This window comes from Podarcis bocagei (assembly GCF_964188305.1).
Source record: "Podarcis bocagei genome assembly, chromosome: 2".
Classification (NCBI taxonomy): Eukaryota; Metazoa; Chordata; class Lepidosauria; order Squamata; family Lacertidae; genus Podarcis; species Podarcis bocagei.
The window spans coordinates 39,506,224-39,534,191 of record NC_138126.1 but is presented as its reverse complement, the minus strand read 5'-3'; the positions used below and the strand labels follow the sequence as shown (position 1 = coordinate 39,534,191).

At 40.9% G+C, this 27,968-nt stretch overlaps 2 protein-coding genes across 8 annotated transcripts in view; one reads left to right on the top strand and one right to left on the bottom strand.

Annotated features, from left to right (window-relative positions):
* Positions 1-21,854, top strand: part of LOC308581646 (uncharacterized protein) — a 136,120-nt gene extending 114,266 nt beyond the window's left edge. The window contains exon 5 of the mRNA XM_081184365.1: positions 21,787-21,854. Within this exon, the coding sequence (XP_081040491.1) occupies positions 21,787-21,839 (53 nt within the window). The 3' untranslated portion in view covers positions 21,840-21,854. The remainder of the gene's footprint in view (positions 1-21,786) is intronic.
* Positions 1-27,968, bottom strand: part of ITPR1 (inositol 1,4,5-trisphosphate receptor type 1) — a 209,969-nt gene that overhangs the window by 87,053 nt on the left and 94,948 nt on the right. For all 7 annotated transcript variants that reach the window (XM_081183918.1, XM_081183917.1, XM_081183920.1 and 4 more), the window contains 18 exons: positions 27,220-27,471; positions 26,722-26,863; positions 25,370-25,523; positions 23,983-24,170; positions 22,328-22,463; positions 21,150-21,201; positions 19,196-19,364; positions 18,930-19,100; positions 17,321-17,386; positions 16,079-16,216; positions 14,571-14,696; positions 13,588-13,788; positions 12,559-12,810; positions 12,015-12,140; positions 10,987-11,115; positions 7,117-7,237; positions 4,217-4,401; positions 290-438 (listed from right to left, as the gene is read on the bottom strand). In XM_081183918.1, the coding sequence (XP_081040044.1) occupies positions 290-438; positions 4,217-4,401; positions 7,117-7,237; positions 10,987-11,115; positions 12,015-12,140; positions 12,559-12,810; positions 13,588-13,788; positions 14,571-14,696; positions 16,079-16,216; positions 17,321-17,386; positions 18,930-19,100; positions 19,196-19,364; positions 21,150-21,201; positions 22,328-22,463; positions 23,983-24,170; positions 25,370-25,523; positions 26,722-26,863; positions 27,220-27,471 (2,757 nt within the window). The remainder of the gene's footprint in view (positions 1-289; positions 439-4,216; positions 4,402-7,116; positions 7,238-10,986; positions 11,116-12,014; positions 12,141-12,558; positions 12,811-13,587; positions 13,789-14,570; positions 14,697-16,078; positions 16,217-17,320; positions 17,387-18,929; positions 19,101-19,195; positions 19,365-21,149; positions 21,202-22,327; positions 22,464-23,982; positions 24,171-25,369; positions 25,524-26,721; positions 26,864-27,219; positions 27,472-27,968) is intronic.

The window sequence follows — 27,968 nt, the reverse complement described above, 5'->3', positions numbered from 1 at the left end:
GGAGGGGAGGGGCTTTCCCTGCTCTTTGTTCCGTTTGAGCAAACACAGCAAGGAAACAGAGAGGGCGGGCAGTAAGACCCTGAGGCAGAATGCAGGAAAGCTGCCACTTGCTCTCTTCAGGCTTCCCTTCTCCCTGAAGCGCGGTTTGATTTTTGCCTCATTTTTCGGCTCCAGGGACCACACATTCGCTCCATAACACGCACAGACATTTCCCCTTCCTTTTTAGGAGAAAAAATCTGCGTGTTATAGAGCGAAAAATACGGTAAGTAAACACAACTCCACCACTCACTTGCAGATGAAACCTCCACTTTCGCATTTCCTTCTTGCATCTGTATTCTCTGGGAAGAGCAGCTCTGGTCTATGAAGGACGTCCACCAATACAGACAACTCAGCCTGGACAAGCGGGCGCAAGCGATCTTCCAGAGCAGACACTATATCCTGAAGTGAAGATATAAAACAGTTTAAGATTAACATTGGGAAATTCGTAGGGACTAAAATGTTTTTTAAAGGGGTTTCTGGCTATGCCCATGAGTCAATGTTTGATGTTCTTTGCAGCCCTCCGCGGCCTGTGAAGAAGTTCAGATAGGGGAAAGGGAGAAAATGTGATATAAATCCTCCAATGCTTCTCAGCAGGGTCTGGGGAGTTCACTGTATCCTGCAGTGCCGCGTAATCCTGTGTCTGCCAACTTGAAAGGCAAAACAGGAGCGACCTAGGAGTGTGTCCCTGCCATGGAAGAGCCTCCGTTACTGGCATGATTTGTGAATGCAGTGGTACCTTGGTTCTCAAACGCCTTGGTACTCAAACAACTTGGAATCTAAACACTGCAAACTCAGAAGTAAGTGTTCTGGTTTGCGAATGTTTTTCGGAAGCCAAACATGCTCCATTTTGAGTGTTATGCTTCCGTTTTGAGTGCCACACTACCATTTTGAGTGTTACACTGAGGTCTGTCTGTTTTTGCTATTTGCATTTTTGTTTTTGTGGCTTTTTTGTTTTGTTTTGTTATTGTGACTGTGTGGAACCTAGTTCAGGTACTGATTGTGTGACTGCAGTACATTGTTTATTGCTTTCATTTCATGGATCAGTGGTCTCATTAGATAGTAAAATTCATGTTAAATTGCTGCTTAAGGGGTTGTTTTTAAAAGCCTGGAACAGATTAATCCATTCTGCATTACTTTCTTTGGGAAAATGCACCTTGGTTTTGGAACGGACTTCCAGAACGGATTAAGACTGAGAACCAAGGCAGCACTGTAGTTCCTCCTTAATCTGGACAATTGGCATTAATCAAGAGGCGCTCCTGAAGCGTCATATTCTAATGGGCTGCAATCAATCAGCTGCCGAAAGGACTGGGCTTGGCTCTCTGAAGGTATTTGACTGTTTTTCTGAAGCTTGAGAAGACTTGCAACAGCTGGGAAAGGAAGGGGAGGACAAGGTGCTTTGTGCTTTATGGTTTCCAAATGGTCCTTCTTTTTCTTGTCCTCCGCTGCACAATGAAAGAGACGTGTGTAGTCGTTGCTTTGTTACTCTGTTTGACACTTCGAAAAAGAGGGGGGAGCCTTTTGATTTATGCTCAATAAGGAATTTAATAAGGTTTTGCTATGCCCTCCCCTCTCAATCGAGGCTAAATGGACTTTAAGTATGACCACTTCTGGATGGGGGTGTTGTCAGAGGACTGGAGTGGGGGGGGGGAGAATGTCCTGCAGCTGAATAGATGTGGAAGAGAGGCTGAATTTGAGAAAAGACCTTGCTGTTAACTGTGTGTCAAGAAACAACTCCAGAGGGGAACTTAATGGCGGAAGCCTGGGGTGCACCCTGTGAGTTATTTATGGCTGTGGTTCATAGGTTAGTTTGAGAACAGTGGAAAGAAATGACACGTGACCTTGTACCATCCAGATAAACACTGCAAAAAATTGAACAACGACGAAAGAAAGAACTGAACCCTCGAAACACACCAGGTCTGGAACAAAATGTATATGAAGGATTACACACATGAAATGGATTATATATTTATAAGATGTAACGGAGCTGCTGTTTGTAAGGTGAAAAATTGGTCAGCTGGAAGAACCGCTTAATGGCAAGTAAAAGATGTCAACTGGAGACAAAATAAGAAATGAAGCAGCAACAGGGGGAATTATGGACATATGTCTGCAACAGGAGCGGGAAACCTGATTTTAAGAAATTGCATTAAAGCAATTTTGTTTGATTTGTAATAATTTCAAAAAATAATAAAAATAATTTTTTAAAAATGTTTTTAAAGGGTAGGGGAGTAAGTCTGATGCTTACTAGCAAAAGAACTTGTCACTGAGAATGCTAGGTCTTTTCAACATATTGCAAGCTTGCAGTGCTTTAATCTAGCAAAAGCATTTGCTTCAAGGAATTATTTTTCCTATATACTAATAGGAAACTCATAGTTTTGAGTGGCAATCCTTATTTAGCCCAAATAGCACCACCTATGCAGAAGAGGAAGTTATAAGCAGGCTTGGGAGGGGGAAAACCCAAATGTTTTAGGAAGTACATATATTAAAAAAGATTTAGAAAAAGAAATAAAAAATAAACTTTTCAGAAGTCATGAATGAACATGCTCATTGGCCGTGAAACTCAGAGTGTCTGTTGGGGTGGGGGAATGTAATGGATTACCTGGAAGAAGGTGCGGCTGATTGGTACCCTGAATATTCCCCATCCCCGCTGCTGCAATTCCCACCAATTTAATGGTCTGTGTCTTCTAGACTGTGGTGTGGGAGGAGGGACTTCACACAGCTTTCTAAATGTGTTATCCATGCGGTTCTGAATTACATTGAATACAATGCTCACTGTGCAAGACACATCCTTGTAAATGAAAGTATGTGTGGCTTACAGAAGCAAGACATGCTGTCTTGAATATCTCTTGCACAAGCAACTAATGCCATTTCCCATATCCATGTAAATACAACCTAACTCTTTAAAAAGTAAATATGAGAAGAGTGCTGGCTGGATCAGGCCAATGACTCACCAAGTCAAGTGTCCTGTTCTCACAGTGGCCAACTATGTCTATGGGATGTCCACAAGCAGGACCTGAATGCAACAGCACTCTTCCTGCTTTTGACTCCCAGCAACAGATACATAGAAGCGTACTGCCTCCAACAGGGGAGAACTGAACATAGCCATGTGACCAGTAGCAATTACCAGTATTATCCTCTAGTCTTATGAATTCGTCTAATCGTCTTTAAATTCATGGGAGGATTTTAAGCAAAAGTTGGATGGCTATCTTTTAGAAGACATCTGAAGGCAGCCCTGTTTAAGGAAGCTTTTAATGTTTGACGGACCATTGTATTTTAATATTTTGTTGGAAGCCGCCAGATGGGTGGGGTATAAATAAATTATTATTATTATTATTATTATTATTATTATTATTATTATTATTATTATTATTATGTCATGGATGCTTTAGTTAAGATTCCTGCATTGCTGGGAGTTGGACTAGATGACTCTCGGCATCTCTTCCAATTCTACAATTCTTTTGATTCTATGGAGTGAATTCTATAGTGTTGTGTGAAGAAGTACATTCAGGTTCACTGGGTGAATCTGAGTTCTAGTATTATGAGAGAGATCTAGCCATTTTCTCCACACATCTTCCACCACTATATCACATCCCCTCTAACTTGTCTTTTCTCCTAACTAAGAAGTACCAAGTGGTTTGGTTGCCCCTTTCTGAAACTTTTCTAGCACTAGAATAGCCTGTTGGAGGTGATGCAACAAAACTGTACACATTATGCAAAGTGTGGTCTCAGTACAGTCGTACCTCGGGTTACAGCCGCTTCAGACTGCGTTTTTTTGGGTTGCGGACCGCCGAAATCTGGGAGTACCAAAATGGGTTTTGGCGGTCGTGCATGTGCAGAAGCGCTAAATCACGCTTTGCACATGCGCAGAAGCGCCGAATCACAACCCCCGCACGCGCAGATGCGGGTTGCGAATGCTGCGGGTTGCGAACATGCATCCCGCACGGATCACATTCACGACCCGAGTGTCCACTGTATATGTTTCTATAAAAAGTTTTATGTTTTATTTTCAATCCATTTCCCAATGACCCCTAACACTGAATTTCACCTTCTTGCAGCTTCATCAAGCTATCTACCAGAACCCCAAGGGCTCATTCCTGTGCAGTCACTGCCAGTCCAGACCCCAATAGAATATTTTTTGAAATTTGGAATTTTTTTCTGTCCCACTGTGCTATGTACGCACCTGCAATCTCTCAATGATGTTGCGGTAATCCCTAGAAGCAGCCATCACCGAATCTCTCCGAGCAGCATTCCTTGCTGTCATCCTCCAGTTCATTGCTGTTTTTTGTACTATGTTATGAGATTTCAGGAAGAGGTTGTTTACTTGGCTGTCCAGATCAACCGGGATGGCAATTGCTCTGCTCTTTGCTGAAACAGATAAATGAAAGTGTCTCCATGATCCAACAGTATGTCACAGAATGTGCATTTCAGAACGTTTTTCTTCTCATAAGGTGCTTATTCATATTGATCATACAAAATCTAGATGTATTACGGCAAGTTTCAACAAGGAATTTTGTTCACCTCAGGGGAGGGAGGTGGAGAATTGTTGTGAGTAGAACAAACAAATATTGTTTTTCACTCCGTGTAATCACACACACATTGTTGTAGCACACTATGAAATAGTTTCATGGGTTGGATCAAAAATTGTGCAGATGAAAGGCTGCATGTATAATTGGATTTTCTGACCTGTTCTCTCCACTACAGTACCCTGAACATTCTGTTCAACATTTTAATGACTTGGGCAAGGATGTATATAAGGGGTGGCTTATCAAATTTCCCTATGGCCCAAAGCTGGGAGGGGAAGCCAACATCAAAGATGACAGAATCATGATTCAAAATGATCTTAACAGCTGGAACTGGAATTGGAATTTAGCAGAGATAATGAAAAGTCCTGCATCTTAAGTACAAAATAATAGCAAAGGGTGCAAGGACTGGGGAGAGACCAGGTCTAGGTGTCTTGATCGTAAGTTGAACGCAAGCCAGTGGTGTGATGCATCTAGAATTTCAGGCTATTTTAATGGACCCATAGAGCCCAGATCATGGGAAGTAACAGCGCTGCTTTATTCTATGTTGGTCAGACCCATACAATTAGTACACACATCAACTGAAACAGAACAGTGTGTTAAAACCATATGATGCACGTAAATGTCGACAAGCATGTTTGTGCATTACCATGGTAATGAACTGTTCTAGCTATTAAAGTTCCTTTATTCTACTTAGATTTAATTTCTTAAAAATGCTTTATAACCATCTCATTCTTCTACACGAGTCATGTTAAAGTTAAAAATAATATATGCACAACTGTATATTAAACACGGTTCAGTTATACGGAAAAGCATGGCCCCTTGGCAGTACCTTGTGGCAGGAACAACCATAGGCTAAGGATGTGAAGCAGTTTTCAGTATACAGAATGAACAGCACGTATCTGCACTGATGGCAAAGCACCCCAAGTACCACATATGTAGCAAGTTTGAGAATGTTAATATTTTTGCCAAAACCAAAAATGCAAACAGCAGCCAGATATATACACTTTTGCAAAATTGTGGGAAGAGCAGAGGAGGTCTCTTTCCACATCTTCTCAATTCTAGATTTCAGAACCTAATCCATGGGTAGGCAAACTAAGGCCTGGGGGCCAGATCCAGCCCAATGGCCTTCTAAATCCGGCCTGCGGGCGGTCCAGAAATCAGCATGTTTTTACATGAGTAGAATGTGTGCTTTTATTTAAAATGCATCTCTGGGTAATTTGTGGGGCCTGCCTGGTGTTTTTACATGAGTAGAATGTGTGCTTTTATTTAAAATGCATCTCATTTTGTGGGGCATAGGAATTCGTTCATTCCCCCCCCCAAAAAAAATATATAGTCCAGCCCCCCACAAGGTCTGAGGGACAGTGGACCGGCCCCCTGCTGAAAAAGTGTGCTGACCCTTGACCTAATCTTTCAGTGTCAGGTCAGGTCAGGTCATGCATCCATAGCAACAATGAAATTCAGCTTTTACCAATTATGGATGTGGCCACAAACCAGTTTCAGGAACCAGCAAATAGTTATTTACTCAACAAAGTTTACACACCAGCATTAAGCTGATTTAAGCCAATGAATTCCTGAGCAAGTATTTGCGAATTCAGCTGTCATTTTATATATATATATATATAGATAGATAGATAGAGAGAGAGAGAGAGAGAGAGAGATCAATAGAAATAGACATGATTTGAATCTGCTGACAAATCCAATCAATTGCACCAATATATACATCACTGATATACATCAATCAGCGCATGAGAAGCCATGCTTAGTATTAGCAAGGGCAAAGAAAAATATTTTGTATGTACCTAGAACATATGTATATTTTGCATACAGCAGCAATTACATGGAAGGACTGTTTTGGTCTATGAAGAACATCCACCAGTAACCAAGAGAGACAAGTCAGCCTGGATAACTGAGTGATAAGGTTAAAAATCAACAACTGCCTAATAAAAAGTCATGGCTTGTACGCATAAAAATTTGTAGAAGGTTTAGAATGGCCAAATAGTGTCATCTAAATATGGAGAGTATTCAAAGTAGGGCATGGCTATTTCATCCCTCATTTATCTGTTTAGTAAGAAAGTCTGTTTGTTCTTTCAAATGGACAAGAGCTTGCCAGGCAACTTCAGGACCACTTTATTAAGTGATGGTACTCCAGATCTGCTTATTATCCCACATGCCTTGGGACTAAGCCAGCCACATCTCAAAAATCAACTAGAAATTGAATATCTCATGTGTGTTGTGTGCCTGGTCTCTGTCTTTGTAACCAACAACAGTTCAAATTTTATATTTTATTGGACTTGCTATTATTGCTAAGGGCAGTAAAATTTGAGATTGCACAGAATTTGGCCTGTAAAACTTAAAAGGCTCCTAGGCTCATCAGGACAAATTGTCTCAATAAAATGTATTACTTGAACCACTATAAAAATAGTGGAGGGAGGGGGAGAAGATGGACCTTGGAGCGCTTTTGCTGCCACTCAACAGGTGTTCTGATAAGTACTGATGTAATATAGAGTAACAGATGTTGCTTATATTATGTTTAAATGCATGCACACAGTTTTCTTACCTACATCTGAAAGTACTCTGATACAGCTTTCCACTGATGCTTTTTGGCTGGGCATGAGCCAGTTGCAGTGATACACTCTGAACACACCTTGCAAGAGCTGCACAAATACAGGCTGGCGAGTCTGAAACAAACACACACACAAGCATAAGTCTGAGGCAGGGGAACAGTTCCAAAAGCTTCTTCTTATATTTGGAGAACTAAGGGGTCTGTCAGGATGCTAAGCAAACTAGTGGGTTTGTTCAGGAGTCCAAAGACACTTTGAAAGCAAAACCACATTGAACTTCTGAGCTACATATGTATTGTAAAACAGTAAAAAGATTGTGACTGATTTAGATGATCAAGTTTAACTAGGACATGCTTAGCGCATGCTAACTTTATAAAGGAAAAGATAGAAAAAACATTTTTCTTTAAGAATTTACAGATAAAAAAAGTAATTAAATTTACAACTGACCAGCAGGTGGCTCTATAACGTTATTAAAACTTAAGGAAGAAGAAAATATTAAAGCTCTATTGCACAATTAAATGTGTTCCTTAATTATTTTTATATTGATCGTTCTGGAACACAACTTACCATATTTTTCCATGTATATTTTGGGAGGACTCAAAATTAAGAAAATGCACTATGCACTATCCGTGTATACGATGACCCCTTATTTTAAACTTCAAAAATTCAGGAAAAAACATAGTCTTATACACAGAAAAATATGATATATATTTTAAATGTTTCTAAAATCTACATTCCTAGCTCCAGGGTTGAAAGCAACATAAGCAACTGATGTGGAACAAAGAGATACAGGAATATTTTTCCACTATGGATAGGCTGGATACCCCGAGATTATCAGAATTCTGCTGTGCCAAATCTCACTCATGAATGACATTGCCTAAACCAGTAATATAATTACTGTGTTGTAGAGCAGGAGTAATAATTGTGTTCAAGCTCTGTATTTTAGCAAGGACTAACAACCCCAAAAGGAAGATTTTCCAGGGATGTGTAGACAAGCCTACCAATAGTAGAAAAAAAACCCAATTAATAAATAGTAATATCTATTATACCTATTATCTACATCTTAAGCATCTCAACTAGCTAATAGAAGTTAGTGACACTAACACAGAAACTAAAGGAAGATTTTCCAGGGATGTGTAGACAAGCCTACCAATAGTAGAAAATACCCAATTAATAAATAGTAATATCTATTATGCCTATTATCTACATCTTAAGCATCTCAACTAGCTAATGGAGGTTAGTGACACTAACACAGAAACTAAAGGAGTTCAGGAGCTTCCAAAAAGTACCTCTTTTAGTTTGGCAAAGACTGATTGCTGTTATATGGAGAAAGTGTGTAAAAAGCATTAGAGAAAAGAAGGGGGAAACGTATTTTGAAAGAGCATGGGCAGGAAATAAAAGCAGTCATTACCCATAGGAACTAAAACTGTCAGTTACATGAGAGAGAAGTCAATTTAAATACAGCCATCCATGTTATTTCAGGTTAAGCTCAAGCACTCGTGGATAGACTTTCAAGCCATCACATCTTCCTCTGTATTTCAACATGGGGACAGTAATGATTTTCCTGGTGTAACCATGGAAAAAGTCCCTGTATTTCTATGGGATCCATTCACAGGCACAATCCCAAAATAGTTGCATGGACAAATTGATTCCATTTAACCTCTCCAAATGCAATATCTCTCACAATTCTTTCTGGTTTAGATAGAAATGGTTCTACATCCAATGCACAAAGTGATCCACAACAGAGTGTCTGTGGCAGCTGCATATCAGCATATACACAGCAGATGCATCCCAATTGCTAATCTGCCAGTATTGCTCAAATCCCCAGAATGCAATGAAATCCAAACATAAACCTAGCCAGGTTTTTGAATGAGTTTCCAATAGCCACTGCAAAATGTGAAAACTGAAGCCTTTGGTGGTGGGGTGGGGTGTAGAGAATAGTAAACCACCCACAAGGCACCATATGAAAAACTATTTAGAGGACTAATGACAGATACTCGGAAAGTTTCCTCTACTATTAAAGTGTCACTGAATTCAGCCATTCGCTGTTATTGTGACAGGAGCCGATGAGCAGCTGTCAAGGCTGCCACACAGCTCTCTGGAAGGAGGAAAAAGTCAGTCGTGCAAGTAATGGTACAAAGGAAGACAGGGGGAAATGAGGCTTTCTGCCACCCCCTGCGCATTAGTCTTGAGGGATTATCTGTAGGGTGAGGCGGGACACATTGGTGCACGGGGCACACTGATACACCAGCAACATTTCAATTTCGAGAAACGTTATTCGTGGTCGTGACATCACTAAAATGTGTCTATACATGTGCGAGTGCAACAGTTGCAACCACGCTGCCCGCCAGTTAGCTGTTGGTGTTTGATGAGTGTAGGTGTGTTTTTAGTGCAGCCAACTAGAAAAGGAACGTGAAATGTAAAAGTGTTCCAACGCTGTTTTACATTGTTTAGTTAAGATTTAAAAATACCAAAGGTAAGTTATTCCACTTAGTAATCAGGATTCCACGTGATTTTTAAATAAGTTCAGTGGTTTTATTAATAAGTGTTAGTTTTTTGAAAATGTCCATTCGGGCACTTTGATACACTAAGACATGGGGCACATTGATACGTATAAAAGTGCCCCACTAGTGTACAATAGTGCCCGAATATACAAGTTTGCATGAAATCTCTAAACTAGTTATTCTGTTTTCCAAAAGATGAGGATATAAATTTTGATGTTCCCAATCCTGAAAATATAAATGTTGGAGATTTCCTACTCATTAAAGGACAATCAAAGTGATTAAGGGCCTAGAGAATTTCACCAAATATTACAATGTATAGAGCTGCTCAGTTTACCAGGAGCAAGGTGTTGAGAAAATGGATAGAGAGAAGTCCTCCCCATCCCCTCTTTCATTAATACAGTGGTACCTCGGGTTAAGAACTTAATTTGTTCTGGAGGTCCGTTCTTAACCTGAAACTGTTCTTAACCTGAGGTACCACTTTAGCTAACGGGGCCTCCTGCCGCCATCGTGTGATTTCTGTTCTCATCCTGAAGCAAAGTTCTTAACCTGAGGTTTCTGGGTTAGTGAAGTCTGTAACCTGAAGCATCCGTAACCCAAGGTACCACTGTACTAGAACCTGGGCTCATCCAATGAAGCTAAATTTCATTTTTCCTATTTATAGACCACTTAACCATCTGGAGATTCCAAAGTGAATAGTGGGAGATTTGGAACAGGCAGAGTTTTCTGCTACAGGATGTGGTGATAGCCATCCAACTTCAAAAGTGGATGAGACAAGTTCACGGAGGGTTATCAATGGCTACTAGTAACTATGGCTAATATTCTACCTCAGCATGCCTTTGAGTACCAGTTGCTGGGAACAGCAGTATGAGAAGGCTAATGCCTCCCTAGGCTGGTTGTCGGTTTCCCACAAGCATATGGTTGCCCGCTATAGGAAACAGAATGCTCAACTTGATAGGCAGCAGTACATGTCTCAGCCATGGGGACTGGGGCTATCACAGGAAACATGCATACAGTCTGTATGGAGGGGAAATGTGTCAAATTGTTCCTGTTTTTCAGGGACTTTCCCATACTCCAGCATTACTAAATGAGTACTACAGACAAGCAGGAAGCTCCCCCCACACACACTTTTAGGGAAACGAGAAAAGACTGAAGCAATGGACTCACTGCTTTTGGAAGGATCACTGCCGTAAAGTTAACCACAGAGAAACACTATCAGAAGACACCACCGTTTTCAAACTCAAGTTGGTGTTCTAGTCTGATGCACAAATGCTGTCTTGCTTCACAGGTGGAGCAGATAGTAAATAGTAGAACAAAATATGTTTTCGTGTGTGGGGGTGTAAATGATTCCTCTTGGTTACTTACCTGCAGAGTTGTGCTTTGATCTGAGAATGGGGAACTGAAGAAAGTGGTAACTATACTCATCACTATTTCAGTCACATACTTCTCTAATACAGAATCTGCATGCTTCCTGTCACTGGTGTTGTTGCAAGTCTGGAAAACAATTCACATTAAGACAAAATAGAATAAAAACAAAAACAAAACCCTATACAATAATGATAATTCCCCAACAAATGCAAGCTAATATCATTGCGATATGCACTTTCCAAAATACCACAGACTGTACTAGACATAAACTCAAGTGATGCATCACTCCTGACAGCAAACTCCTGACAATAACAAGTGATACCAGGACTGTAGTAAAAATTTTGCTACTGACAAATGTGAGATATCTCAATTCTCAAAGGAACTTCAAGGTTTGCAAAAAGAAGCGGGGGAACCTGAGGCAGCAAAAGAAAACAGCCCGTTGAGGACAGAGCGTGTTCTGTGGTCATGGAACAGAAAGTGAAACTGGATTGTGAAGGTGGGAGAGAACAGAATGCTCTCTCCTTAAAGGGAGTGGCCAGCTGAAGAGCCAAACAGAAACACTCATTTTAGGAGGGAGAATACTCTGCAACATTTTGTTGTAGGCATCATTTGTACAACACTGTAGCAACATGAACTAAGGCAGAAGTTGCCATAAATTCTAACGAAGAGACGACGAGTCAAGAGAACAAAGAATTTCCCCCCACCTAATTTCAATTTGCCATACTTTATTTTGTTACAGCTAGAAGCAACCCAAGAGTGAGAAGGACTAAAGCGCTAGGAGCCTTGACTTTGTGAAGAGCCTGCAAGGCATGCGCAGATGTGCTCATACATATAATTAGCTATGGCCATGCAGCATCATTATCATTGAATCCTATAGCCATGGATGAATGAAAATGTATGAAATTAAGGCAGTGGATATTACTTTCATGAGTGTTAACTATATGATGTGATGTGATCAGCAGTCAGTTATGGGTGTTTTGTGTCACTCAGCTTTTTTAATATTTCCAAATATTGAAAACACTTACCCTGCAGATGTCAACGAGGAAATTCTCAAAGAGCTTCCACATGTGATTGCTTGTATAAATCTCTTTCATTTCAACTTCTGTGTCTACATAGCAATGATTTAGGAAATTTATATAGGCAATTTTAACCTGCAGACAGGAAAACACAGGTGATAAGAAAACCTTAGTAATGGCTAGCCATCTAATTATCTCTAATAATAAAGTTTATTGTTCTGCTGTTAACAAGAATAATTTGCAGTGAACAGGATTTAACCCTGCTTCTGTATTCCCCCCTCCCCCAGTATTATAGGGATACTGACAACCACAGTGACGCTAATGCGGCAAAACGATTGTTTTATAGGTAGGTTTTGAATTTATTATAAAGTTCTATACTTAAGAGCTAACTTGGAATCCTTCTGCCGACTTACATAAGCCCCTCTTAGAAACCTTGTTAGGGAGCAGCAGGTCCTTAAATTTGAGTGATAGATAGAAGTGACCAGAGAGTTATTTGGATGAGACTTATGAATGAGAGAGGAAGGGGAAGAAAGGATGATGGACAGAACCTCACCTCAGGTATGCAGTCCTCATGGGTCACCACCCTAACAATGTCATCCAAAGGGAGGAGAGAATTGCACTTGATTTCTGTGTAGACATTTTTGCCCTCAGTGCAAACAGCCAACAGCTCAACTAAATGGATATGATACATCAGAGCACTGTTTTCATCCATCCTGTCCCGTTCTGATCTCATCATCTGCACTAGTGTCTGAAAAGAGGCCCTGTCGTTGTAGAAAACAAGGACATCTTCCCCCGCATTGACAAGCTGGCAAAAGAATAGCATTATTGTCCCATTAAACATAAAAAACACAGAAAATGTAAAGTAATCAAGTTTTCATATGCACCAACATGCATGCTATCTCTCTCTGACGATTAATGATTTCTACAGCTCTATCAGTGTACAAAGCACTTTACGGTGTTTGTTTTGATCGCTTATTTATTTATTTCCTAAATTTATAAGCCACCACTAAAGAACCAGACTGGTGCAAGCTACAAACTTTCAAAACATACACAACTAAAATGTAATGTACAGAATTTTAACAAAAGTAAAATTGCGGAAGCAGCAGTCCATAACCAGACTGAGGGTAAACAGAAAAGAACCAGGTAGTTAATATAATGAAATGATGGGTTAAATCGAAAAGTCTTTCATTTTGCTGCCAGACATTGGTGATGATGACACACAGATTTCTTTAAGGAGAGACTTCCTAATAAAATATTCCTGATTAGCTAACCATTTTGTTATTTTTTAAAAAAAACCTGTGCTTCATGTGTTATTGCATACATATTACTGTACACTGCTCTGATATTTTCTAAGTTAGCAATAGATACATCCTCCCCACCTATGTGGTAACGGCTTGCGTGCAACGCCAGAAAATAAATAATTCAATTCCAATTTTGTTGGAGACAACCCATTGCAATTAATCTGAAGTTTCATAATGCTGACACCTAGGCAGCAGTGCCTGTCCACCAACTAGTTTCTCTTTGCATGGATTTTCCTCAGGCTGATTTTATGCTCACAAATATGTATACACAGCCTTCTCACCTCAGCCATGACCATATCCTGGCACTTCTTAATGAACTTTCCTTCGGCTTTAACAATTGTCTGCAGGAACTTAATGTACTGGACATTCCGTCCATGAGTTTCAATACAGTGCACAAAGTGTTGAACCACCCGCTCATTAATCTCGCTGCAAAGCTGGAAGTTATTCATGAAGATATGTTGCATCGTTACAGCCTCCAGGATCTATTAAAAGGGACAGTAGTAGAGAAAAATGTGAATCCTGACAAAGTCAACACCACAACACTTTGGAAGCTTTTAAGGAATGCATATTAGAGCAGAACAGTAGATTTAGTGCTAACAAACAAACTTCTGAAAGCAAGCTGATGGAAGACGCGTTTGGTCAGAGAAGATTCAGAAATCAGGCATTCTGAACATACTGACACAGAAGTATTTAGAGGATATTTTCCTCTGTCCCTGAACCGCTTGAACTCTCTTTTTCCTTAGAAAACCCCCACAATAGGCCTAACACCATGCCAAAAGCAACTTAGCAGCAATATATTGTGGCCTTCCAGGCACACTGCAACTTTCCCTGTTTTTTGCAGTTCCAGTAAAGCAGTAGAAAGAAGAAGAAAAAGGCAGGCTGCACTGTAAGTTGTAGTGCATAAGGAGCATAAGTTGTGCAGGCCTAGTGTACACAATGCAATACATCTCATTCCTTCCAACGTATTACGCATTTCCTCCCCCACCCCACACCTCCACATACAGAAGCACAATCTCACTACAACACTGGAGAAAGTACACTGTCCTCCATGCACCTGAGATCAGCAGAAATAGTTTAGGGGTTAAAGAACAGCCTTGCTGCCTGAGATGACTGTCCCACTCTGTCTAATGAATGGTAGTCCTGCTGAAAATCTGGAAAACTCATGAAAAGGCTGTAAAGTTTCCACTCTCAAGTAACTCTGGTTACAGCCCCCAATCAGGAAAAGGTTTGCATTCTCTTCTATATTTTTCAGTTAACTTCTTACCCCAGGGTTGAGAAACAGATTTATATGCTTGTGGAGCAATGCTTGGTTCTGTTGGTTGCCAGCACAGAAGTTCTGCAGGAATGCATGGGCGAGCTTCATGATCTCCTGCATCCTTGTATCTTCAGCCTGGAATTACAAGGCACAAGTGCTCCAGAATAAATTAAAGTTAAATTGATTTACGAGGTGCTTAAGCAAACTGACCAGTCTGCTCAGTTCTAATTTCAAAATACCAGTATTCCTATTCCCTTTTTAAAGCATGCTGCAAACTGGGATAAATTGGGGTGGGGGAGGGAAGAGAGAGTAAGTTTTTAAAGGCTCTGTAATGTTTAAATGGGGATGCGGGTGGCACTGTGGTCTAAACCACAGAGCCTAGGGCTTGCCGATCAGAAGGTCGGCGGTTTGAATCCCCACAAAGGGGTAAGCTCCCATTGCTCGGTCCCTGCTCCTGCCCACCTAGCAGTTCGAAAGCACGTCAAAGTGCAAGTAGATAAATAGGTACTGCTCTGGTGGGAAGGTAAATGGCGTTTCCGTACACTGCTCTGGTTTCACCAGAAGCGGCTTAGTCATGCTGGCCACATGACCTGGAAAAACTGTCTGAGGACAAATGTCAGCTCCCTCGGTCAGAAAAGCGAGATAAGTGCCGCAACCCCAGAGTCATTCACAACTGAACTTAGCTGTCAGGGGTCCTTTACCTTTACATCTCAAGCAGTGTGTCAGATTAGGATTAGGATCTATAACAATATGCCTTGAAATATCAGACAGAACTAGTTGCATTATTTTTATTTTTCTGCTTCTTAACTAAAATACTTGTAGGGTTGCTATCTTTCTTTCTTTCTTCCTTCCTGCTTTACCCCTCCCCCCAATTTATGAGTCCAGACTCCTTGCCTAAGGAGGCACAAATCTCCTTCCTTCTCAGTTTCTCCAGCACAATGCTTTCCTTTGTGTGGACTAGAGGACTTCAAGACTAAAAATGGAATACATATGCTCCACCCCCCATTCTGAACTACAGCAGCATGTGCCTCCATTATCTTCATCTGACTGACCATTCTGGAAGCAGATATAGCATATTGCCCTTTTATAAGGACATTTAAAGCACACTTGTTGCTGTGACTTAGAATAATGACCACTGTGTGAACTATACAGCTTCAATTTGTCTTTCCACAGTAAAAAGGTTTGGAAAGTCCTCAGCTGACTTATGAAGAATTTGTACAAGAGAAATTCAGAAACCTTGGGGGCACCTTTGTAGTGTTATGCCTAGTGCCTCCTTGAGACAGCCAGGAAAGACTATATAAACCTTAGTTCCTATTTTGTTCGTCCTTGCAATAATTAATGTATGAAACTGCTTCAATAAACCCAGAACAAATGAATTATTCCTTAAGACATGAATATTTAGCAACCACTCCTTTGATGTTCAATGCAACTTGTAAGAGACAACTTTTAGGAAGATCTAAAGACACTTTAGTGGTTTGTTAATGGATTGTAAAGTAACTGATGCATGCAAACCTCACTTTCTCATACGGGATCTGTAAGAGCTCCAGGACCACAGTGTGAGCTCCCATGTTTCGGAGCAACCTCTGTTGCTGCTTCCGGCTTTTCCTGACCAAGATGCTTTCTTGTACACAAAGCTTGCTAAGTCGAAGCAAAATCTGCAGAAACACATTTCATTTAGAGCCAGATGACATACTAATGGTCCCCCCCCCCCCAGACAGGCTGGAGGAAAAGCTCGCTTTCAACAGATCACAGAATAACATTAAACAAGCAGAGTGAAATTAAGGAGATAAAGACAAAAACGCGTACACCATGTTGCATGCAACTGACAGAGCAATTACATTTTGGATGGCATGTATTGCACCATGCATGTATAGGAAACTGGCACTGGCTAAGGTATCTTGGCTTTCCTTTACCAAGGAAAATGAGTGTCAGCCTTTTAGTGCTACAATGACAAGTCTTCTGGTGTCTTCCAGATGTTTCAGACTACAACTCCTGTTGGCCTGCTGACTGGAGTTAATGGGAGATTCAATCTAAAACACTTGTAGATGTGGGGGGGGGGGGAGAGGGTGGTTTACACAATACCAGGCAAAACTCTCATGTCAGTAAGTATTATTTCCAGTGTATAGGGGTCAAGCATTCTTTGCATCACACAACTTCCTTGCCCTTTCCAAAAGGACCAAAAGAAGCAGAATGCTATGGACAAAGTTGATTCTTTTTGCCTAATTTATACCTCATGCAGCTTTTCTGTTTTCTTTCATTCACACACAACCCTGAATATAACCCTAGAATTAATGTTAAGACTGAAAGACTGCCCATGGAAAATATACAACAATGTTGCATAAGGTTTTTCTTCCTTTCCTTCTAAAAACCAGTGGTAAACCTGTGTAGATTATTTTAAAGCTCGCACTTTGAGTACATTTTAGTGCATGCATTATATAAACCATTAACACATACATTAATTGTCTGTACTTCATTAGTCTAGTCCATAGCACTATGAGAGTTTAATGATTTAGTTAAACCAAGTTATTATAAATACTATACCCCCAGGTGCCATGATCCAACAACTCATTTGGTATACAAAGGCTCCAGTATACGCACAGAGTTCTTTGTGTGCAGTGGCCTATTATCTTCTAGGAGGCAAGGAATATTCCATATTCAGACAGGTAAAGGTGCATGGTATATATTCATAGCATTCCTCAACTCATAGAAAAGAAGAAGAAGGCAAAAGTACTGGGCAGCTGGGAAAGGATGAGTCTTACCTCTTTGACCACCCTGTAATTATAGCTACTAGTGCTTTCGGGTTTCCGTGATTTGCTGTGGCCTTCCTAGGGGACAAGCAAGATTTATTAATTTATTACATTCCCCCTCCTCCCCACCCCCAATTCTGGTGATCATTAGTACAAATTTTAGCAGCTATTTCACACCAAAAACTCTCCAGAAGTTTTAAAACTTCTACCAACCTTTCTCTCTTCACCAATATTCAATTTTAACACAAACTTAACAGCGGTGTTGTCGGAACACGCCTGGGGGGCACATGCAGCCCCCAGAATGAGACAGACCTCTCCAGGCGTCTTCCTGATGAAGCCCAGCCCGGGATATTCACAAATCAGTTCTGCTGCGTGCCAGCGACACATATCAAAAGACATGTGCACACTCACTCAGCAGAGTATAGCAGAAATGATTGTGGAGTGTGAGTGTAGCATTCTAAGTGATTTATTAAGCAATATATACAGGACAAAGCAACCATGGCGTCCTCTCACTTCTTCTCCAAAAGAGAGAGAGAAAGAAAGTACAAAAGTACAGTACAGCAGAAGAGAGATAAGACTGACTTCCGTTCTCACACTTTCCAAGCCTAGAAAGTAAACACTGACATGTGATGTAACAATCACACATCCAGCAACGGAGGAGTGAAATGCTAACAGGTATTTCTATAGTGAGTCTTCACAAATTATCAAGTCACACACTCGTGCTATTTACCTAAGGCATTTATATCCACCCCACCCCCCAATTCCTTTAAATGGATAATTCTTATAGCAGCACAATAATATAACTGCAGCATTTTTAAAAAATACTAGTTACATTAAAGGCACAGTATGATTAGTGGTACTGTTTGCAAGTAAACAGTGAGGAGATATTACACATATGTACACTGCGTTATTGGTCTTTTATTCTAAATTTTAGTTTAATGTGAATAGCTATGGAAGAGGTGGTTGAGGCATAGGGACAGGGGACGGGACGGAGGTTAGAGGAGGCATATATAACATGATGAATGGAACAAAAAAGGAGACAATCAGATTTTAGGGTTAAAAGCAGCTGGGAAACAGACCAAGAAACCTCTTAGAGGAAGTCTTCAGGATTCCCATGAATTAAAAATGAATAAATATGTAAATGTAGCTTTAATAATATATTGCACAAACATGAACAACTATACAACTGGCCGGGGGCAGGGGGAATAAACATAAACTGTGGAAAGAGAAAACACCAACAACAACAACAAAGGTGTAAGAAGACGGTGAGAGGGGTGGGAGGAGAAGAGACGGGAATCAAAATGATAAAACTATGATAGCATAACTTTGCTAAAGTCTTTTAGAACTTATGTTTAAAATATAATACTTTTAAGGTTGTGTACAACATTGAAATGTTATTCATGTTAATCAACCCGGTCAACCTTCACAAAAGCCATCTGAGTTAGGCAATGACATTGCTCGGGAGCAGAGGGCAGCACACAAAATGAGGACTGCAAGAAAGCAATTTGCCCCAAAGCCACCATTACTGTATATAGCTTCAGGCTGAGATGAAATTTGTACTCTCCTGCTCTTGACCACTACGTTACATCGGCAATGCAACAAAGACAAAAGCTATTCTTACCTCCTTTTTCTTATGTTCATTCTCTCCTGTCGTTACATCCATCGTTTCATCAGGTCCCTGGCCTTTGTACACCCAGAGTTCAGATTTTTCCACAATTGATCTCAACTGATCCAAATCTTGTTTTATCTGCTTGTAGTTGTCCACATCTTGGCTGGTGACAAGCAGTTGGACCTTACATAAATTGCAATCCATTAGTTGCATAACACCCTTGCATCACCACACAAATTTAGAGTGAAAGTGTGGACGGTATAGAACACTACATTTACCTGTTTAAAGGCCTGAAGGACTTCTTGCCTCTGACTAAAGTGCCTAAAGAGTAGCTGAAGGGCTCCAGACACGAGAGGAGGGTAGTCGTGCATTGTTAAATGGAGTAATACTCTAAGGAAAGTTCTGCCACCATGGTCATCCAAATCTAGCGGTGTATTCTCTTCACTGAAAATAATAAAAATATATAGAGTAAAATTGGGCTGGGGGATGGTTCCATTTAAGAACTTCCAGGCAGCTTCCATAACTGTGTTAAGTCTATCTGATGTTGGTAGAGGAACCAGAAACCACCACAAATTCAAATTCAAATACAGTGGTACCTGGGTTTTCGAACATCTCCGTTGACAAACATGCCTTGGAAGTCGAACAAGCCATGCAGCTTCCGCTGAGTGTAAGATCCTGAGGCCTAGCTGTCGGCTATTGAGTTTTCAGTTTTCGAACATTTCACAACTTGAACAGTCTTCCAGAACGGATTACGTTCGAAAGCTGAGGTATCACTGTACAATGTAAGCTACCAGTGGCAATGGAGGGAGGGCACCCTTTTTCATATTAGAATCATAAAACTGTGGAGTTGGATGGGACCCAGAGGATCATCTAGTCCCATGGCTCCCAACATGGGGCACACGGAGGGCAATTTGATAGCTTTTTTAGACCAAGTTAATGGCCTTTTAGGCTTCCTCCATATGGAGTTCACTTTTTGAATAATAAAAATTATATGTCACCGGGGGGGGGGGGTGGCATCAGGATTTGAGAGATGCTTAAGTGGGGCATGGCTAAAAAAAGGTAGGGAACTACTGATTTAGTCCAACTCCCTGTAATGCAGCAATCTCACCAACTCACCACCACAATCTCAGCACTGCAAGCACTTCACCTCCTCATTTATTCTCTTGAAACTTAGCAACACCCTAAAAACGTATTTACCTTTCTCTAGTTAATCTAGACCAAGGTGGGAGATTTGTGGCTTTTCAGATGTTTCTGGACTCCCAACTCTTATGAACCCCAACAAGCATGGCCAGTGATCAGGGATGATGGGAGTTATAGTCTAGCAACATCCATGATATCAACACTTTTTTAAAAAGAGCAGCCCTCATCATAGTCACTCTTTCTCTAGGCTTCCCTCCACAGCTAACACCTTGGATTCTGCAAAGTCTTTGCCCCTTTTGCCATTCTGAAAACATTATTTCTTAAAAAGTTATTTCCCCCCTAATGGCCTTTAAAATATTTCCTGCATTTTGGCAAACACTAGCAAGGCTGTCCGATCCGGCAGTGCTACCCAATCATTGGCAAACTCTCCTCCTCCCATCAGTTAAAAGTGTATTTCTTTGATTTACATTCTTCTTCATTTTAGGAGTACGTATCTATCCCATTAAGTATTCTGGGTGACATTTAGCAATGACTGCTTGCTTGCACCACCAAAATCTGTTGTACAACAGGACATCCAGTTTTTATTCTTTCCCCTCCAGCCCCTACATGCCCCCTACATCGGTTCCAGGGGGTCCCCCCCCCATGCTCCCGGGCAGATTCTGGGGTTGCACAGGGAGCTGAAGCAGGGAGGAGAGGAAGGAGATGTCTTGTTGAACAAGCAGCTGCTATACTGTATCACACCCCTGTTCTGCTGTATGGTATTCTTAACACCCACACCCCCCACAAACACACCCCACTGTGTGCAGGGGAGGGGGACAGACAATGGGGTCATGAAACCATAGCTGCAAGAATACAGTTTACATCCCCAGTCTGCCCTCTCGTTTAGTAAGTACCTTAGGAAACATACATGGATAATTCTCTTAACTCATTCATGGTAATTAAAGTAACAATTAATGTATGAGCAAATGGATACATGAATGATTAGTGCAAGTGGCTTGCTCCTCTGAAGAACTGTGACCTGCAACTGTCCAGAAGCAGTTTCACATACAGTTCAGAACAGACAAATGCAAATTGCAATAGTTTACTTTCCTGCCTCCAAATATCCCTTCTGCTTGCTCTTCAATGTGTTCAAAGTCAAGAGCTCCTGTAAAGGAAAACAAACAGTTTTGTCTTCTATGCCAAGCCAAGCTGAAAATATAGCTTAAAATTCATTAAGGGGAGCAGAGGAAGCAAGCTATCATTCTTTCCATCACAGAAACTACACTGTAAGAATTCTCTGCTGAAAGGCAAGAAAATCCTCTGTGAAAGAAGATCCAAAAGGTTGTTTTTCGATTGTATAATTGTATAAATTTAGTCCAGTTGGCATCCATTTCAGTTGTATGGGCAACTACTGTGTGAAGCTGTTTCAAACTATACAGTAGAATATGTGAGGGTATTGTGTGCATGCAAACTTATGCCTGCATCCATACACAAACACGCAATATTTAAAGGCAGCCTTGGATTTTTCCAGAGGAACAGTATAGCAATTTGTGCAGCCTCCACCTTACATAGTTTCAAAGGGAACTTATGTCTTCCATAGTGTGAGACTGTGCACATATGACTTCTTTATTAAACTTTCTTTTTGGAAATAAAAGTTTAAAAATGAAACAAATAGTGCAAAGGATAAGCTCAATAACTATGCATACTGATAACCTTTGTACTTTCTTTCTCCTTTGTATTCTCTTCACAGGGTTTTCTTTACAGAAATTTTCCTCACAGGGTTCAAGATGTGGAGGTAAATAATGAAGTCCACAATCTAGAGCAGTGTTTCCCAAAATTAATAAAGTCATTATAGTTTGATAGCATATTATTGTATCTTGCTTAATTAAAAAACACCCACATGGACAATGGAATGGCTGTTTTTCTACTTTTATTCACAAATGGTTCAATTAGTCATTATTGAGGGAATATACTAAATGGCACATTGGGATGCGGGTGGCGCTGTGGGTTAAACCACAGAGCCTAGGACTTGCTGATCAGAAGGTTGGCGGTTCGAATCCCCATGACGGGGCGAGCTCCCTTTGCTCGGTCCCTGCTCCTGCCAACCTAGCAGTTCGAAAGCACGTCAAAGTGCAAGTAGATAAATAGGTACCACTCCGGCAGGAAGGTAAATGGCGTTTCTGTGCACTGCTCTGGTGAGGGGTCCCTTTACCTTTACCTTTACCAAGTGGCACATACCAGCACCTAAGAAAAATTTTACAGCACTTTTAAGAGAACATGTTGTAACTGACCTGGTACATTTGGCATTTCTTGGTTATTGCTTCCTGTAGGTGAATCAGGTGTCTGAGCATTGCTTTCATCAAACTCATGTTTAAATATGCACAGAAGGCATGAAATTCTATAATCCAATCTCACATTCAAAATGAACTGATGATTCCATAGTGTTTTTAAAAAGAAGAAGAAGAAGAAGATTCAATAGCACAACTCATTACCTCCCCCTTTTGCATTTTTAAAAGCAAGGACCTTCCCTTTCACATGCTTAAAGCATGCATTTAAAACAGTGGCGTAGCATGGGTTGTCAGCACCCGGGGCAAGGCAAGTAATTTGCGCCCCCTAACCCGTGGATTTGCGACCCCTAACCCTAACCCCCAGATGCTGTGCCCGGTGCGGCCGGGCCCCCCTGCACCCCCCATGCTACGCCACTGATTTAAAATATATTAGATATCGAAAGTAATTCCTGCCATGAAAACCAAAATCTACCGGTCTAGTTTGTATTATATATCATAGATGCATATTGTGTCTAGACAAAAGCACACACAAAACAAAACACAAACCACCTTTTTCAAAACAACACAATATATCAGATTTTTCCCTGTTGTAGCTAAGTAAAAATAAGAAGATGGTCATTCTGGCTTTTCCTGTTTTAATTCACATTAATTCACATTTTCCTGTTTTAATTCACATTAAAGTCACAGCATCAGTCAGTACTACCCTGTCAGTTCATGCTTATACATTTCGGTAAGTTAACCAATAAATCTGTATAAGCATAACTGAGGAACGAAAGGAACAGCCTTGCTCATGAAGCCCAGTTCTGTGGACCCTAACTGTCAGCAGCTCCTCAGGCTTTTGACCAGAGAATTCCCTTTATTGTCACCTGTGACCTGATGTTTTAGCTGCAGAATGCCAGAAAATGAACCTGAGGCCTTCCACTTTCAAAAAAATGTACTTTATCCACTGAACTACAGTCCCTTCCTCATGGCATTTATCTAAGAGTAGCACAGGCTACAGAGCAGACACAAAAAGTTTCAGCTTCCTTCTAATTTATAATATATTTTTTCAGTAGTTATCCCAGGGCTGTGCAATCTGACCCAGAAACCTTGCCCCAGTTGGGTTGATGACAATGCACAGCACACTGGATGTCAGGCAGCCTGTTGCAAAGCCGTAGCCTTCAAAATAGGATCTGCAGTGGAACTCAAACGAAGCCTTGGAAATACTGTCATGGGAGCAAGCAGCTTTCTGAACACCTCCTTTGGATTGCTCTGCTCCAACTCTCCTGAACAATGTCTGTATTTCAATCTGACTGCTCAATGTTTTATAGGAGCTGGGTTATTTGAAGTTACCTTGCACGCAAAAGTTTTAAAGTATGTAACTGGTTTAAATGAGGGCATGGGTTAAAATCTGCAACTGTTCGCAATTAGTAGTTGTTATTGGTATTTTGTTGTTAATACTTGCAACAATGTTTCTTAATTCTTTTTCTAATGATAAATTATTATTTTTTTAAAAAAATAAAGCTTACACGCAATCTATCCAGTGAAAAAATTATTCATTTCTAATTCTGTCAAAAAGAGAACAATGGTCTAGAATGAAAAATCCCCAAACAACATAAGCGTGACAGTACAGCTCTTGCGTCAATATAGTTTTCTAAGCTATGTCACCTGAAGTATACCTGAAGTATCTCAATGATTTTCAGCTTGGTGTCCATTACCAGGATGTCTTCTTTCTCAGGTTCAACCTGTTTCACGTTACCTTCTGGGGCAGCAGCAAGAGGAGTCATGGGCAAGAACCCTCCACCCCTGAGCACAACTTGGGTCATCAGCTCCCCAACACCGTGGATAGATCTCATCACATTGCTCCCTTCAGAGAGACAATACAGGATAAAGTTTTGTAATACAGTAATTAAGTTAAGACCTGTCTCAGCATTACCTGTCTCAGCCTATTACACACATTACTGTATAGCGGAATCAGATTTAATGTGTACCTGCTCCTTATCTATCGGATGCAACATGTGCAACCTACAAACTGCAGAAATAACGTATTTGTGGTATTCTGCTATTTATTAAAATGCTTTGAGATCGCCCTTCATCTGCAGTGATACAAAATGGGCATGCAAAGGCAGAGAAAAATAAAACAAACAAATCCGATATAATACAATTAAGGATACGACATTGTTATAAAAAAATCTACATGCTGTGAAATAGGCAACATCCTCCACACTTAAAGAAAGTAGCAGGAACATTTAATGGATACTGTGTTGTACGAAGCAATTTCTTTTCCAGGTTGTAGTTATAACAGCAGTTACTTTAAGAATTGGGACCTGTTTTCTTCCCCTCCTCTTCCCTCTCCAACTCTTTCTCCTTGTGTGACATATCTTTTACACTGCAAGCCTAAGGGCAGGGACTGCCTTACTAGTGATTTTTGTAAGGTGCACTGAAAGCCTTTTCAGTGGGGCACCAATGCATTAAATAAAGAAACAAACCCTACCCTGGATCATATTGAGGGGAAATCCACATATTACATGCAGCATGGGAGTTGCCCCCAAAATTTGCATCCTTATACTTTATTCTTCCTCTCCCCTGACCATGTGAAACAATGGCAGAAGGAATGGATCTTTACCTGCCTCTCCTGTCCCATACTATGCACTTTGAAAATCTGCTCCAGAGGTTCCTTCAGCCCTCCGGAGCAGATTTTTGAGATTACATGGAGGGCTGCTGGGGACGGGGAAGAGCAAGGTAAAAATATGTTGCACGAGTGGAAGTCCATTCCGTTTGTGTACAGATAGTGTTGGATGCATCCCACTGATGAACCTTGTCAAATATGGATGGAAAATTATGTGTTCCTCACACCTGACTTTCATGATAAGGGGCCTCCACGATAGGAGTCAGCTTTCTCAGCAGGAACTAGATAAGTCTATCTAAATAGCCTATCTTTTACAATTTACAAGCCTGCTTCTCCCACTCCTTGACACAGGGTGACAAAAACAAATGGCACTGACAGAGACCAATCATTCTTCAATAGCACGTTTTTCTTCCTCTATGCCCCATGGCCATTCATACCTTTACTCTCTTCTCCTTTTGCAACCTTTGTGATAGGAAAGATCGTAGCAACATGGACACAGTCCAAAATAGCTAGGAGGATTTTTGTTAGCCTGAGCAGGTCACAGAAATTGTAGAAGCCAAAATAGATCAGGTTTCGGGCCAAGTTCACCACCTATTGTTTTAAAAAGAAACAAAAAATGGTTTGTTACAATCTCTATGATATGTACCAAAGCACCTGAATATTGACTTTCTGGCACCTACTATTCAAAGGATCTGCGCAGAGCCAGTGTGGTACACTGGTAGACTTCAACCATGGAGATGAAGCTCAGTGGAAGATCTCAGGCTAGTTACTAATTCTAAGCCTATCTCAATTGACTAGGCCACTGGGAGCATTAAAAGTTGGTAACACCCTGAATAGGATGCAGCTATCCTTTATTTTTCAGAATATATAATCATAACACACCATGCTGTACCACTTCACTATGTTGTTTAGTCGTTTAGTCGTGTCCAACTCTTCGTGACCCCATGGACCAGAGCACACCAGGCACTTCTGTCTTCCACTGCCTCCCGCAGTTTGGACAAACTCATGCTGGTAGCTTCGAGAACACTATCCAACCATCTCGTCCTCTGTCGTCCCCTTCTCCTTGTGCCCTCCATCTTTCACAACATCAGGGTCTTTTCCAGGGAGTCTTCTCTTCTCATGAGGTGGCCAAAGTATTGGAGCCTCAGCTTCACGATCTGTCCTTCCAGTGAGCACTCAGGGCTGATTTCCTTAAGAATGGAGAGGTTTGATCTTCTTGCAGTCCATGGGACTCTCAAGAGTCTCCTCCAGCACCATAATTCAAAAGCGTCAATTCTTCGGCGATCAGCCTTCTTTATGGTCCAGCTCTCACTTCCATACATCACTACTGGGAAAACCACTTCACTATACCTTGTCATAATATACATAATTTTCTGTATTTTAGTAAGTTATCTACTGTGTTTTACTGCATATACAGATGTATTATATATAGAAACTGAATATTCTGGATTTAAATCTGCCAGTTCATTTTTAAACGATTTTTACCATTGATTTTTGGACACCAGCCTAAGGCAGTGCTTTTTCAGAGAGCTTTTCTCAATATTTCGTAACAGATCTCCTGCAATTGTTTCTGTGGGCTTTTCTGCTTTTTAATGACTTGCTATTCTTTTTGGTCTTTTTTGTATAGTTTCACTTGTCATTGTTGTGCTTTGCCTGTCTTAGTGTAAGGAAGTTTCATCTGTTGATACTATTAGTCCAACTATGTGGGCAATTTAGGATTAGCTCCAGCGTGAGTTAGCATCTACTGTATTCAGAGGTCTTTATTTTTTTTTAAAAAAAAGATATTTACCTCAAAGGTGAGTTTATTTTTTTCTTTGTCGGAGAAGGGAAATCTCTGACAGACAACATCTCTTAAATATTCTTCAACGAAGTCCATGGTTTGTGCAAACCGCTCCTTGATTTCATCTTTGGAAGTTCCACTGCTATCATAGCTGAAGAAATGAAACAAAAAACTTCAAATGGGTGAATGCCAGAGGAAACCTATGGTTCTTTTCCTTTTCTTGAGTCAGTCAGAAAGTACACAGAAAACTGTCTTATGCTGAATCAGACTACTGGTCCATCTAGCTCCATTCTGTAACATTTTTAGCATAATTTTTTTAAAAAAAATGTGGCTTCTGGATCAAACATTTATACTTTCCAAAAGCCAGCCACCAAGCAGTCACTCCTGACATTCCTGAATACGGTCTCACAGTAGGACTGCTACAAGGCATTGTGTAAAGGAGCGAAAAAGCATCTAGGTATTTGATGGCCCTTGTTTCAGAGAACCATTTGATCACAAAATACTCACTCATCAATTGCAATTTCAGAAGGTATCTCTGACCACAACCGGGCATATTTTACTGGTGTCACTTGTTCTTGGGGATCGCGGTCAACATGCATATGCAGCATCAGCCGGCAGAACGAGGCTCTCAAGTCATAAGGCAAATTTTCATCGGACATGCAGCGAAGGATGAGATCTACATCTAGCTGGCCAGATATTTCATTTATAGCCAAGTACTGCCGATCAAGGCACATCCTAGCAAAAAGATTCAGCTGGTACCTTTGGGAGTTAGGAGAGAAGGAGAAGAGTATCATTTTGCTTGCCTGGGACTGAAAATACCTCAGAGGGAACAATACAATGCATATTCTGATGCAGCAGCAGAAATAACACTTCTTCAGGAACAGAAGTACATTAGCAGTCCATGGGAGGCTAAATTTCTCACTTCTGGACCTATTACATATATGCATATATATATATATATATCCGCATATAATTCAACATTAGGGGACGCGGGTGGCGCTGTGGGTAAAACCTCAGCGCCTAGGACTTGCCGATCGCATGGTCGGTGGTTCGAATCCCCGCGGCGGGGTGCGCTCACGTCATTCGGTCCCAGCGCCTGCCAACCTAGCAGTTCGAAAGCACCTCCGGGTGCAAGTAGATAAATAGGGAACGCTTACCAGCGGGAAGGTAAACGGGGTTCCGTGTGCTGCACTGGCTCGCCAGATGCAGCTTGTCACGCTGGCCACGTGACCCGGAAGTGTCTGCGGACAGCGCTG